Raw genomic sequence first — 14,864 nt, 5'->3', positions numbered from 1 at the left:
TTTGCTCAATAAGGGGTGTGACGTGAGGAATCCCAAGAAGGATCATTTAAGCCTTCCCAGCCAAGGAAAAGGCAATTTTTGCTTCAGCATCTCAGGGATGGTCGATTTATGAGTGCCTTATATAGCATCCCTTAGACATGTTATATAGAAACATAAAATTATAAATTTATATATTTATACATTTATATCTTTATATCTTTATATCTTTATATATTTATATATTTATATATTTATATATTTATATATTTATATATTTATATATTTATATATTTATATATTTATATATTTATATATTTATAAAACCTTCTTCCACCAAAACTTCCACTGAAAGCTGCTTTTTCCCATCCAAAAATTGCCTTTTAATCAGGGAGGTTGCTCCAACAAACAAGAGCTTATCCCCTGGGAATCACCGGAAAGGGCCGGGAGGCCTCCTGGCCATCCAGCCTCTGCAGATGGGAATTTGTCCACCACAGGGGACACGTGACAGAGCCCTGAGGCACCAGTGCTTTGGATGGGTGGTGTACCCCATGAAACAAAGGTGCTTTTAGGATGGATGGGCACTTACCACCTGCGGCTTGGTCCTGGGGCCGTGTTCGTCGGGCAGCCGCGAGCACCGGGGCAGCCGGGGCGGTGGGGCAGCGGGTGGCGAGCGGGGTCCGTCCCCAGCACTGGGGGATGTGTCACCTGAGTTGAGGGCCAGCATGTACCGCTTGGTGACATCCTCCAGCGAAGGAGGCTGGAGGGTCGGGAAGGATTTTCCAGGTGAGCGGCCGGCAGCCGGCGCAGGGAGGTGGCCATGGTGGCCGGAGGGGACGAGCGGCTCGGGGACGGTGATGGGGACGAAGGTGGCGGGCTCGCTGGTGTGACGGACGTGCTTGGTGGCCGGGCGGCTCTTGGCGAGGGCGGCGGGCGCCGGGGGCGGCTGGTTCTCCTGGTGAGCCGCACGGTTGGAGCGCTTCTTGGAGCTGCGGCGGGCGACGCGAGGGGACAGCACGTCAGCCAGCTTGGGGTCAAAGCCGTAGCCGCGGGTGGTGCCCGGTGCCGCCGGCTGTGCCGAGAGGATGGGCTCGCTGCTGGACGGGGGAATGCTGGGCTCCAGCTCGCTGATGGCCTCGCCGGGACCCTCGAAGGCGCCGGGCGCCAGCTCGCCACGGCGGCTGGGGTCGCTCAGCGACTTCTTCTTGATGGTCTTGCCATTGGCCTTGTCGTCGCCCAGCTTGGCCATGGCGCCGGGCTGGCTGACGATGGTGCGGATGAGGCTGCTGTAGTCACGGGGCCCATCGCTGCCGAGGGACAGGTCACTGCCCGCGCTGCCCGCGCTGCCCGCGATGGCCGCGGGCTGGGGGATGCCCGCCTTGGCGCTCAGTGAGCCCAACAGGTTGCTGTCGACGGAGAAATTCTTCGCCTCCTCCGCCACCGAGCATCTCCGGTGAGGCATGGGGTCGCTGAGGGAGCGGTAGGGCTCGGTGCCACCCTCGCTGCCGCCTTCCATCCCATTGGCGCCTGCTGACGGGAACTTACGTCGGCGCCGCAGGCTGCCAGGGGTGCTCGGCGTCTCGGCTTTGCCAGCTGGAAGGTCTTCAACAGCCGCCGTTGGGTGAGCGGGCAGCGGCATTTCGGAGTCACCGGCTGCCGGCCCAGCGCTGGGCAGCATCCACGCCTCCACAGCTTCATGCAGGTCTTGGAAGGGCATCCCCGCAGGCTCCGGCTCCGTGACGATGCCCTCGTCCGTCACGCTCGACTCATGACCCGACAGCTCCTCCACGGATTTAGCGTGAGCAAGGTTCTCCTCCAACTCCACGTCCTTCAAACACCGTGCGCTCTCCGCCTGTCCCCGAAGGGTCGCGTCTGTCGCCCCTGTCGGTGCCACCACCTCAGCGCCCTCCACACCTCCGCTGTCCTTCTGCTCGGCGGCAAAGCCGTAGTCCTGCTGGGAACCCATCCTGCTGATCTTCTCGAACACCTGCCTCGCCTCCTGGATGTACTGGTCCTGGATGACCATGGGGAGAGGATCCTCGTCCCCCTGCTGTCCCCCATCTGGAGCCACCCGGTCCTGGCTGTCCGTAGAGGCCAGAAGGAGCTCGGAGGAGCTCTGCTTCATGGCGCTCTGTAGGAAAAGCCGCCGCGTCCCGGATTTTTCGGAGCAGGTGAAGGATTTAGCACGACGTAAAGTGGCTGTCAGGTCTTTGAGTGTTGGCCGCTCGCCCGGCGCCCAGCGGTTTTGGGGATGAGTGGCACCGCAGCTGCCTGGGGAGGGGCTGGCAGCGCTGGAGCATCCGTCGGAGCCCACGTCGAGGCCGACCCTCACCCCTTTCTTCTTCACCTTCAGCTCGGAGAGGTCTGATTTGAGGAAGCTGAGGAGAGTCAGGGTCTCGGTGGCAATGTCGGGGTTGGACAAGGACTTGCGGTGCTTGGCCCGCTCCCCTTCCAGCCCTGGCTGGTGCAAGCTCTCACTCCCATAGTCCGGTTTTGCCTTGGCCACGCTCTGGGGCAGCTTGGGGCGGACGCGGACCCCCGGCTGTCCCCACGCCAGGCCATCGCTGGCCCCGAAACTGGGCGATCGATAGATACCGTAAGCTGCCTGGAGAGTCCGTCCTTGGCTGGGCCAACAGACTCCAAACTGCTCCTCTTCCTTCAGCGTCTCCGTGCTGGAATAACGACTGCTGCTGCGTGACCCGCCGGGGCTGCCGAAGGGCAGGATGTTCACCTTGGAGACGCGGGCCACTATGGGCAGCGGGTGGCGGGGGACCACCCTAGCGCAGCCTTCGGCCTCGGCATCGCCATCAGCCGTGCCCTCCTTCTTCTTCTTCCGTGCGGCGCGGGGCCGGTGGGCAGCGCTCTGCCCTTCGCCTTCGCTGCCCGATGAGGCGCGGGGAGAACGGGCCGCCGCCGCTTCATCGTCCCCGTTGGAGCGGGGTGATGGGGAGGAGGAGGGTGGTTGCGGTCGAGTCGAGTTATGCCAGGAATGCGGGCCGGGCTCCGGCGGAGCTCCGCGGGGAGAGCGGAGCGCCGGGTGCGGGACGCGGCTGCGGGGCGGAGGCGGCGGGGGAGCTCCGCGGGCGCTCCCGCTCCCGCTCCCGCTCCCGCTCCCGTTCCCCATCCCATTCCCGGTGGCCGCCGTGGGCTGCCGGCAGCTTTCCCCGAAGAGTTTCCGCATCGCCGGGACGCTGGGCCAGCGCGGCGGCTCCGCGTTTAACCCCGGGCCCGGCGGCGACGGCGGCGGCGGCGGGGGCGGCGGTGGAGCCGGGGACGGCGGCTGAGCCCCGGCATGAACCGGGCCCGGCGGCTCCGGCTCGGTAAAACGAAGAGAAAGCTGCCGTACCGACGGGGCCAGGCTGCCAAAAGCCCGGCCCGGTTGTTGCTCCGCGATCGGCGCTGAAACTTTCCTACCCGGGAAGAAGAAGGAGGAGGAGGAGGAGGAAGGCGGGGAGGAGGCGGGCAGGAGGCACCGAGCCGCCGCTACCCCCCGGCCGCTGCCCCCCTCCGCCATTGTCGGTGCCCCCCCGCCGCCGCCGCCGCCTCCGCCCGCCCCCCGGCCCCGCCGCCGCCGCGCCCCGGCCCCGGCCCCGCCGCAGGCACCGCCCGGCCCCGCTCCTCCTCCGGGCTGCCGCCGGGCTGCATCCCTCCCGCTTTGTTTTCTCTCTCTCTCCCCCCCCCCACCCCTTTTTTTTTTTTTTTTTTTGGCTTTTCCTCCTCCCTCGCCCCCTGGTTTTTTATTTGTTGCATTCAAATAAACTTTCCTCCCCGGAGGCGGGGTTTGCTCCCGCAGAGAGGGAGGGTTGAAGTTTTGCTCCCTTTTAAAAATTATTTATTTAATTTTTTTTTCTTTTTTTTTTTCTTTTTTTTTCTTTTTTTTTTTTTTTTTTTTTTTGAGGGGATGGAGGGGAGAGGAAGGCGGCTTTAGGGCTGCCCTCTCGCTCCCGGGCTAAGCAGGAGCACCTCGCACCCCCCTGCATCTTTCACCTCCCTTCCCTCATCCTTTCTTCCACACCCTCCCACCCCCAGCATCCTTCATCCCCCTTCCGTTTTCTAAAGAGGCTTATAAAAAAGGGGAAGAGCAACTTTTTATATGGGCAGATAGTGAAAGGATGAGGGGGACAGCTTTAAACTAAAATAGGGGAGATTTAAGTGGCGTATTGGGAAGGAATTGTTCCTTGTGAGAGTGGGGAGGCCCTGGCACAGGGTGCCCAGAGAAGCTGTGGCTGTCCCTGGATCCCTGGAAGTGTCCAAGGTCAGGTTGGACGGGGCTTGGAGCACCCTGGGATAGCGGAAGGTGTCGCTGCCCATGGCAGGGTGTTGAAATTAGATGGTCTTTAAGATTCCTCCTAACTCAAACCATTCTGTGATTCCCCTCCATCCCTTCCCAGCTTTTTCTTTTTAGGGGGAAACGAGATAAATAATCAAAGACGTGAGTGCCAGTGAAAGATTCTCCCCATTGCAGCAGATTCCTCCAGCCCCTGCTTTCAGCTCATCTCAGGGAAGAGAGAACACCTTGTTCCCAACTTGCACATCTCTGCAGTGAAGCACTGCCCCGTGAACAGACTTTCTCGTGGGTTTTCAGCATCGCTTGTCAGCGCTTGCTATTTGAAGCCTATAACCCTTTTTTCTCCCAAGACAGCAGATTTGTCGCCGGGGATGTGAAAAATGAAGGTGGCTGAGAGGGCTGGTGAGTGAGCTGTGGCCTTGGAGACATGGATGGGGCTGGAGAGGTGTCCTGGCCGTGTAGGAGATATTGCTGGATCTGACCCCGAGGCACCAAAAAAAGGGGGGGAAAAATCCAACACTTCCTGTAAATGCATTTTTCAGGACCTCAAAAACGCCGGCAGCGATGCCGTGAGATGCTCCACCCCAGCAAGTATTCCTTCCCTGGCTCTCCCTTCCCACCCTCCGCCCTGCTTCCCTGCTCCCCCCAGGCCTGGGTGTCTCCTGGCTGCAAGGATGACATCCCCACCGTGTCCCCCCCAGCTGTCATTTTGGGATGTATTTCATCCCCGCTTGGTTCTGTAGGAGCTGTTCCTCAGCTGCTGGCTTTGAGCATCTGACAAGCAAAGGAGATTTGTTGAAACGCTCATCCCATGTCTAAGGCATCCCTTGATTCCCATCACCCTAGCTTCTAAGCTTGGTGGTGCCAAGGGAACTGCTGTCAGCACCCCAAAGCGGGGCAGGACATGGTGAGACCCAAAGAGAGCTTTATGTGTCCCCTTCTCCTAAAAACATTCCAAATTAGTGATTCCAGTATCAGGACCATCATCCTGAGGCTGTCGGATGTGACCACCAGAGCCCATGCAGCCCTTGCAGCCACCACCAGACTTTTTGGAAGCTGATATATTTTTTTTTTTCCGCCCTCAGAGCTTTATTGTGGTTCGATTTTTTCGGCACCTCCTGCCATGGGTCCTATCCAGGCACTGGGTGCTCTGATGGTGCAGGGCTCCTCCCTCCCTCCCTGGAGCCGGGTGGACACCCACAGATCAGACGGCTTTCTCCAAATCTAAATATTTTGCGCCCTCTCCTGGGTCCAGATGGCGTGGCCCGACCCTCCCACCCCGTCACCTTCCTCCAGTCTGGGAGGAGATGGGGACGTCAGGCTGGGCTTGTCCCTCCAGCCACCGCTATCGCAGCCCCCCAACATTTTGCCCTTCCATTGCAGGAACCAGAAGATGCATCAGAGGGGATTTGGGCGTGGCTGAGCTCAGGCCAAGGGAAAGCACAGGGCTGCCTTTGCCTCCTCCATCACATTCTGTGCCCCAGCCCAGAGTCATTGTCACCACCAGGACAGAGACACAGCTCCTGTGACACCAGGTAGTTTGAGCTAATGCTGCTGCAGGATCCCTCTCTGTTCCAGCTCAGCCGTGATGCTGAGATCTCTGAGCATCATCCAAGAGCCTGTGACCACTCTGGACATGCTCCTGATGCTCATGACAGCAAGGAGACACACTGGGACTGCCAGCACTGCATGCTTGGGTGGCCATGCTGAGGGGACACTGGGTACCTGCAGCGAGCAAGTCAGGATGGAGCTGCACGCTTGGCCAGCTGCAGGCAGCCAAGCTGGAGGGGTGCTCAACCCTGGAGATTTGAAGGAAATTACTTAAATCCACTTAGGTGTGATTATTACAAGCAGACAAGGAAAATGCAGTTATCCACATATATATTTATATGTATATATATACACTGTATAGATACATATATTGTTTTCAGGCAGAGAATTTCTGCACTGCAGAGCCTGTGCTGGGCCACAAACCTCCCTCTGCTCAGATATATTCTATGTACATACAGTGGGTGTATTCACCCATCTGAGAAAGAGCAGGGAGTTAATTCTATACATTCTATATGTTATAGAAGACTCGCAGAGCTATAAGTGCTGCATCCACCTGGCAAATCCCTCCTCGCTGGGAGGGAGCAGCATCCCAACAGAGGCTGTGGGAGCAAAGCTCGATCCCCAGCCCCATGGAGAGACCAAACCAGATGTGGGATGTATGCTGACATGACCAGGATACTGAGTAGCTCTCTGTGGCATGCATCTTCCAACTCCAGGTATTGTGTCCACACATGCTGCCTCTGATTGTGGTGGATCCTGGTTAGGAGGTGACAGCAGGACACCACTGACACAAGGATGGGCCAGATTTGGGGTACTGGGCTAAGCAGGGAGCTGGACTCAGATGAAGGTCCTCAGGCAGGTGACAGTGCTGCTGGCCTGTGCTAACCCAGCCCATGGTCGTGGCTTCAGTGGGAAATCCAGCACGAGTGTTCCAGTTACCCTGATGTCCTCTTTCCCTGCTCCCACACTGTCCAGGGGTGCTCCTCCCACCATTTTGCAGCACCAGCAATATCAGTGAGCCTGTGTCTCCTGCTGGTGTGGCCTCATTCCTGGCACTGGGGGACAGGGATGTCCCAGTGTTACCCAAAAACCATCTGTGACACTGATATTGAGCCGGAGAAACATGACCCCATGATAGGGGCTGGATCAAACCCTGCCCAGTCATTGCATGCTGTCCCCATCAGGGAATTTTTAATTGAGTATGGGCACAAATCATCCCCCAGCAGCTCGTCCTGAGCCAGGGATGTCTCCTCCATGGTCCCATCTTGTTCTCCACGGTCCCAGTGGATTTTTATTGCATCGGTGGCTTGACCACCAAGGTGCTGAGCTGCTCCAAAAGAGACACTGGATCTGTGGTGGGGCCGATAGTGCACCACTGCAGGCTGGACATAGGCTGAAAATGCTGAAAGCTTGGGAGATGCCATCCTGCTCTCCTCCAGCATGTCCCCAGTGAATGATGAATGAAGCCATCTCTGCTCTGTGGAGCTTAGAGCCGAAACTGCCCCGTGCCTCAGCACCACCAAGGTGGCCTCGTGCCCCCCTAGGAGCCGTAGGTGATGCAGTGGTCGTGACGCCACTTGGAGCTCATCTTGTCCAGGAGGTAGCGGGTGCTCTCCCGGAACTTGCGCTGGGTGAAGTAGAAGAGGATGGGGTCGAGGACGCTGTTCATGCTGGCGAAGGGCCGCGTGCACTTGTAGGCGATGGCGAAGGCCTGCAGCTCCGGGCAGGGCAGGGTGGGCGAGGAGCGGACGATCAGGTAGATGGTCTTGGTGAGGTGGAAGGGGAAGAAGCTGATGGAGAAGACGATGACCACGATGATGACCATCCTCACGGCTTTGTCCTTCCTCTTGTGCACGGCCAGGCCGATCAGCTCGTCCTTCTGGCACAGGATGCGGGCCATGCTGCAGTAGCAGGCCAGGATGGCCACGAAGGGCAGCAGGAAGCCGGTGAAGGTGAGGGTGATGCCGTAGGGGAAGTAGGCGGCCGAGCGGTCGGGCGGGCTCAGGTCGTAGCACACCGTGCGGTTCCTCTGCGTGCCCGTGGAGGCGAAGACGAAGGTGGGCAGGCACTGGGCAATGACAATGAACCACACGGCAGCACACACCAGCCACGTCAGCTTCTTGCCTTTCTTCTTGTGCCACGAGGCCAAGGGGTGGCAGATGCCCAGGTAGCGCTGGATGCTGATGCAGGTGAGGAAGAAGATGCTGCTGTGCAGGTTGGTGTAGAACTGGAAGCGCACGAATTTGCAGGTGAAGTCCCCGAAGGGCCAGTAATCCTTCTGGGTGTAGTTATAGATGAGGAGAGGCAGGGAGCAGACGTAGAGCAGGTCAGCCATGGCCAGGTTGAGCATGTAGATGGTGGTACGGCTCAGCGCCTTCCTCGCCAGCCAGATCTGCCCGATGACCACGGCATTCAGGGGCAGCCCCACCACGAACACCACTGAGTACACCAGGGGCAGAAGGACCTGCTTGAACTCCTCGTGGTAGGTGCACGAGTTCCTCCCGGTGCTCACGGCTGTCAGGTTGGCCATGGTGGTGTTCCCACCCCTCAATGTCCTCTGTGCTGACGTGGCCACTCCGCAACACCTGTGAATGTCAGAGGGGGCAGCTGGTGACTCGTCTGCGTGCTGTCACATACACCCTCACAGAATGAACCTGGACCAGTGTTCTCCAGGTTGGGGCAACCCCCAGTACCCACACAGGCTGGGGGATGAAGGGATGGAGAGCAGCCCTGAGGACAATTTGGGGCTGGTGGTGGGTGAGAAGCTGGACATGACCCAACCATGTGCAGTCATGTGCAACCCCCCGTGCCCTGGGCTGACCCCCCAGCGTGGGCAGCAGGGGAGGGAGGATTCTACCCCTCTGCCCCTGTGCTCAGGTGAGATCCCACCTGCAGAGCTGTCCCAGCCCTGGGGCCAACAGCAGAAGGACGTGGAGCTGCTGGAGAGAGTCCAGAGGAGGCATCGGAGCTGCTCCATGGCTGGACCCAGGCTAGGAGAGCTGGGCTATCCAGAGAAGCGGCGGCATCCCTGGAAGTGTCCTGGCTGGACCGGGATTGGAGCGCCTTGGGCTAGTGCAGGGTGTCTCTGCCCATGGCAGGGGGGTTGGAATGAATCTTTAAGGCCACTTACAACCCAGACCCTCCTGTGATTCCATGATTCTAAGCCACCACGATGGATTTAGGGGTCTAACAGGAAGGCGAAGGCAGAGTGAATGGCCACACTTGCCACCATCCCAGCTCCACTTCCCGTGGCAGTTATCCCCAACAGAAAGGTTTGCACAAGGCCAAGCCGCTGTCATTCCCCTCCGGCAGAGGAAATTGCAGCAGGATGCGCCGGTAGCCGCCGGCACGGCTTCCCGAGCTTCTGCAGGGGGTGCCAAAGCCCTGCAGCCAGCCGGGCTCAGCCCGGGAGATGCCACCCGCACGGAGCCCTGCGCGACCCTCGTGGGCACTGCCAACTTGTAATTGGCATTGGCGACAACGAACCCGGCGCTTTTTAATTTAGTGGGCTCAGAGAACCCACGCAATGTCCTCAGAGCTGCTCTGAGCAGGGGAGGAGCACATCTGCTTTCCTCGGAGGCTGAGAGCAGTGTGGCAAAGTGGTCCCGCAGCCCCATGAGCCCCCTGCCCCAGCCGTGTCACCGGGCAGCATCTCCCTCCACTCCGCCCCTGGGTACCACCCGCGCCCGGAGCGCAGCAGGTCCGGGACAGCAGCACCGGGAGAGCCGCTCCTCATCCCTGCCCTCGCTCCCTGCCCTGCCCTGCTGTGCCCTGGCCGGAGACACCGGGCCAGCCCTCGCTTGCCCTGCTGCCGTGGGCACCAACCTGCCTGGACCGGGGTGGCCACTGGGAAGGGGAAACTGAGGCAGCGAGGAGGTGCCAAAGCTCCAGCCGGAGCATGGGGCACAGGGCACTAGGGAGAGAGAGACAAACGAGTCCAGGGGCCGCCCCTTCAGCTTGTACACCCCTGTTTCAGGTGTTTGGGGATTCAGCAGTCCCCAGAGCACAGCCCAGCCATGGCGTCGGTGTTGGGGACACAATTCTGGGGCTTGTGAATCAGTCCCCCTGCTGCTGCACACACCTCGTGTCCCCCTGGCTCCCTGCCGAGTCCCCCTACACCACCATTCATCCCCTCACACCCCATTTGAATCCCTCTGTCACCTCACTGAGCCCTCATCACCCCCAGCATCCCACTGTGCTCCCCTAAACCCTGCTGAGCCCCCCTGCATCCATCCCACTGTCACCTCACTGTCACCCCAGCTCCAGGCAGTCCCGGCACTCACCACTCCCACCTCCAAGCCAATAAATGCTCCAGGGCTGTGAACTTCACTGTCCCCCGGGTCCCCTTAAGCCTCCGCTGGGTCCCCCCAAGCCCAAGGTTGGGGCAGCACCCACAGGAACCTCTGCCATTCCTTATGTGTCCAGGGGAGTATCAGCAAGGACACTGGGGACAAGGGCAGGGGTGTCTTGGGGGTCCTCTTACCTGCTGGGTGCCCCAGGGTGCTGGCACCACTGCTCTGCCAGCTCTTGGCACATCTGTGGGTGCTCATCCCACTGATCAGCACTTCCCTTTCCTCTCAGCGTCAGCAGCACCCCAGGGAAATAGGGAACAGAAACCCAGCTGGCAGGGTGGCCACAGGGCTGCCTGGAACGGCTGGCACTGCCTGGCTGTGGCACAGCACAAATGCCACCAGGGCAGGGGATGCTCCTGCCTGCATGTGCCAGGATGCAGCTGGCTCAGGCCATTATGAATTATTTTCTGTAATTTTTTAAAATTTTCCACCTCATTTTTTGGCCACTTTGCCTCATTGTTGAGTCTCCTCCATTTTTGCCTCACTCCCCTCATATTTGGCTCCTTCCAAGCGTGGGTAGATGTTGGGGGCAGGGAAGTCCCCTGGCACTGTGGCACCAAGAGGAAGAAAATGCTCCACCTGTCCAGGTGCTGTAGTAAAACAAGGGAAACTGAGGCACAGGCACTGAGTTTGAAGTGAACCAGTGTGGCCTACACCCCTTTTTAACATATTGTTCCCCCAAAACACCCCTTGGAGGAGTGTTGGCAGGGCATTGCTAAGGGCCATGCCCAAGGCTACCTAGGCCTTCACTTATGGAGGCAAAAAGAAGAGATCCCCCCAAAAAATGGCAAATGAGGAGAAAAACCCTCTTTGTAAGAGTGAAACCATGCTGCTGGGTTTGGAGGGATGGGAAAACTGGAGGAGAGGAGGAAAAATCTTTCTTGATCCCAGGGAAAAGCCAGACACTGGAGAATCCCCATCCCAACTCTATCCAGGGCCTGCAGCTGCCCAAACCCCCAATCACATTCTACCAGCAGTCACCAATTAATGAAACCAATTAATGAAACCACACTGAGACCCGCAGCCTCAACCAGTTTCTGTGCCCAGGGCATGTTCCTACCTCATTGTCTGTCCAGGTGGATTGTCTCAAAAGTTCCTTTGCTCACCCCAAAACCCCATCATGGGAATCCCTGCCAGCTCTTGGAGTGAGGGGGTTGCCAACTCTCAAATCCATAGGAGCTGGTGCCCTGCCACCACAGTGATGGGCACTGGCTGAAATCCACTTTTTCATGGAAATGAAACTTTTAGGGGGAAAATGGGGCTTTTAGAGAGGGGAAAAAAGGAGATGTCTGTGGTGTTGGGAAGGGTCAGGATGGGGTCACCCTCACCTCACAGGTTTAAGGTGCCTGAAGAAGAGGAACAAGGATCAGGAAAGAGAAGTGGGGCTGCTCTGTGGCCAGATGGAGAAAAGATTAAAAATAATCTCCAGCAGCCTCGAACTTCCCCCTGCACATGCCCCCTCCAACCTCTTTGCTTTCAAACCAAGCCCTTCTCCAGTGGAATTCGCTTGAATTAACACCCTGCTATTGATTTGAAGGGGGATTCTGCAAGCTGGATGCACTGGGAAAAGCTTTTGGATGTTGCTGCCCTTGAATAGGATGTGGGGGAGGGCTTCCTCCATGGTTTATCTTTCCTCATGCTGGTCTTTGTGGCTCGCTGGCAGGGCTGGAAAGCTGGGCTGGGTGGAAGTGAAAGCTCCAGCTCAGCAAATTTCTAAGAGCATGAAAGGGGGATGCTCCATCCTGCATGTCACTTGGCCAAAGCCACCACATCCTCATCTCCAGACATCTCTTGGATGGTGCCAAAATATCTTGAGTTGCCCATCTGCCCACTGGGAACCAGGCTTGGATGTTTTAAGGGAAATCTCTATTTAGTGAAGACTGAGGGTGTAACGATGTGGAAAAATTGGGACAACACTGGGAATTTTGAGGTACTAAACATGGATTGTTGGGAATGGGGCACAGGGTGGTGACAGAGCCACTCTATCCTTGGGTGACCACCTTCATCTCCCCACATCAAACCCCACAATTTGGTGCCCCAACATAAATCAGCACCTCAGGGAGGCTCTGGGCAACCTGGGCTGCAATGCCGTGCTGGAAAGGGAATGATGGGGACAGGGAAGGTGCAATGAGCTTTCCCAATCTCAACTGGCCTATACCTGATACATGTAAATATAAATACAAGTACATATACAAATATATACCTCTATACATAAATACACCTCTGCACATCTCTCTACATATATCTCACTCCATCCAACCATATCTATGGCTCTCCACACACACGGAATTCCTATTTGTAAATATAAATCTCTCCACTCACACACACACACACACACACATACACAAACTTCTAAACCCCTATACACAAAGGTATGTCCCTGAGCACATGGAGTCACACTCATGTTGATACATAACTCCATCCATATGTACAGAAATCCATTTATACATCTATACACTCATGTCTATGCAGACATGCTCATATATAGGAATATATTTATACCTCTGGATGTATACATGCACAAATATATATAAATATATATAAAAGGTAGAGGCCAGCCTACTGACACCCACAGCAGAGGTGCTAAGGAAAACCAGGTCCTCCAAGCAGATTTAAGCACATTTAGGTGCAATACAACCTCTGGCACAGGGCTGATCCCTATGGATGCCTGAGGGATGCAGGCACGCCCTGGGTGCACCCCAGACCATGGGAGCAGAGGGACAGAGGAGAATCCACACTGCACCAGCCCTGCCAGGGGAATCACGGCGGGATTTTGAGCCCTGCTCCATGGTAAGAGCTGCCAAACCTCCCCGAGAGCAAAGTCGGGCAGATTCCGTTTGGAGTGGCTCTGGGATCGCCCCAAATCCCAGCTGAAGCACGGATGTTCTCTGGATCTGACCCCATTCTCTCTTGTTCTGCCTCTTCCTGCCCAGTTCAATTCCATCTGTTTGGGTCCAGTCCTGCCCAGTCTGCCCCATCCTGCCCAGTTTGGTTTGACTCAGTTGGATCCCACCCTGACGAGTTCAGCCTTACCCCTCGGGTCTGATCCTGCCCGGTTCGCTCTGACCCACTCGGATCCCATCCTGCCCAGGTGGGTCTGATCCCGTTGGGTCCCATATTGCCCTGTCCTGTCCCATCCTGCCCACTCGGATCCCATCCTTTCCCGGTTTGGTTTGTCCCGTCCCCCGCTCCCCATTTGCGGCATTTACCGGCAGCGGGATGTGCCGGGAAAGAGCGGGTTCACTCTGACCCTGTAAGATCCCATCTTGTCTGGGTGGGTCTGACCCTGTCCCTTCCTACCCGGTCCAGTCCCATACAGTCCGGTCCAGTTCCATCCCGTCCTTCCAGCCCTACCCTGCCCGCTTCACTCTGGCACACTTGAATTCCATCCTTTCCCGGTTCAGCTTGTCCCGTACTCCCGGTACGCGGCACTTACCAGAGAGGGATGCGCCGGGAGACAGTGGCTTCACTCTGACTCTGTAGGGTTCCATCCTGCCCTTTCCAGCCCCATCCTGCCCTTTCCAGCCCCATCCCGCCCTTTCCAGCCCCATCCTGCCCGGTTCGCTCCGACGCACCAAGAACCCAACCTGGCCGGTTGGTTCTGACCCTTTAGGGTCCCAGCCTGCCCGTTTCACACGGACCCTATCGGGTCCCATCCCGGCCCCATTCGGTGGATCCCATTCCCACCGTTCGCGGCACTTACCGGCAGCGGGATGCGCCGGGAGCCCGCGGCACGGAGCTCTCGGAGCCGCCCCGGTGCCGCCGCCGCTCCGCCCCGGGGCCGCCCCGCTCCGCCCCGCTCCGGCCCGGGCACCTGCGGGAGAGCCCGGAGGGGGCTGGGGAGGGCTCACAGCTGGGCTGGGGCGAGGCAGAGGGGAGAAACAGCTGGACTGGGGGCGGCCAGCATGGAGGCTCCTGGGCAAACATCTGGCTCAGGGTTTTGGGCGAGCAACTGTATCAAAGCAGATGTCGCGGAGCTTCCAACAGCCCCGAAAGTGGGGTTTGCAGGGTGGGATGCCCACGCCCTAGGGAACAGCTGGATTGTCGTGGCCCTGGGTGTCGGGGACAGGGTCTCCCCGCGGCACCGGGGCACAGCCAGAGGGCTCGGTGCCTCCCGTACCCATTAACCCGGCGGTCAGTGCTCCGCGCTTCCTGAGCAGGGCTATTAAAGAGCAATAAGGCAAAGAACCCCGGGGGGACGGCTTGGGTATGGAACGGCAGATGCATAAACAGCGCTGGGATGCTGAGATTTCCCGGGATGACGGGCTTGACCCTTTCTCTCCCTGAAAACCCTCCAGAATTATTCCCTGCTTTCTCTTTAGAGGTTTGTGATGGGTCTCGGTGGATGTGGAAGGGAAGCAGGTGCTGAAGGCATTACCCAGATGATGGAACTCCAAAGGGGGGCTTCCCAGTGTCACCTCATTGAGCAGGCAGCCAGATATGCCGTGAGAGGGTTTGGAATGGATGGTGCAGTGGAATGAGGCATCTGGATCCTGCCGCAGTGGACAACACGGTCTTTCATCGATCCTGGCGTGAGCCCACGGCCCAGCCGGGCAGCGTGGCCGCGGGAGAGATGGGCTCTGGCAGGATCCGACACGAATATTTGCAACCACAGCCAGGCTGGAGCCATCCCTGACATCCCGGGACTGCCCGGGCTTGTGGGGTTGGATCGGCGATGGCTCGGTGCCCCGGTGAAA

General features: G+C 58.2%; 2 protein-coding genes across 5 annotated transcripts in view; both read right to left on the bottom strand.

Annotated features, from left to right (window-relative positions):
• ARHGEF17 (Rho guanine nucleotide exchange factor 17) overlaps positions 1-3,490 on the bottom strand; it is a 28,730-nt gene extending 25,240 nt beyond the window's left edge. For both annotated transcript variants that reach the window (XM_014888731.2, XM_014888732.2), the window contains exon 1: positions 566-3,490. In XM_014888731.2, the coding sequence (XP_014744217.2) occupies positions 566-3,490 (2,925 nt within the window). The remainder of the gene's footprint in view (positions 1-565) is intronic.
• A 2,638-nt stretch (positions 3,491-6,128) lies between these two features.
• On the bottom strand, positions 6,129-13,892 carry P2RY6 (pyrimidinergic receptor P2Y6). 3 transcript variants are annotated; one of them, XM_088158684.1, is made up of 2 exons: positions 13,871-13,892; positions 6,129-8,400 (listed from the first exon to the last, which is right to left on the bottom strand). In XM_088158684.1, the coding sequence occupies exon 2, from the start codon at positions 8,343-8,345 to the stop codon at positions 7,356-7,358; it is 990 nt and encodes a 329-aa protein (XP_088014810.1). In that variant the 5' UTR covers positions 8,346-8,400; positions 13,871-13,892; the 3' UTR covers positions 6,129-7,355. The 3 variants fall into 3 exon arrangements, with proteins under 3 accessions (XP_088014810.1, XP_014744226.2, XP_014744227.2); XM_014888740.2 differs by lacking the exon at positions 13,871-13,892 and adding an exon at positions 10,299-13,861; XM_014888741.2 differs by lacking the exon at positions 13,871-13,892 and adding an exon at positions 13,604-13,861.
• Between the last annotated feature and the right edge of the window lie 972 nt (positions 13,893-14,864).

Source organism: Sturnus vulgaris, chromosome 2 (genome assembly GCF_052056855.1).
Source record: "Sturnus vulgaris isolate bStuVul1 chromosome 2, bStuVul1.hap1, whole genome shotgun sequence".
NCBI classification, from domain to species: domain Eukaryota; kingdom Metazoa; phylum Chordata; class Aves; order Passeriformes; family Sturnidae; genus Sturnus; species Sturnus vulgaris.
This window is presented reverse-complemented; position numbering and strand designations above follow the sequence as displayed.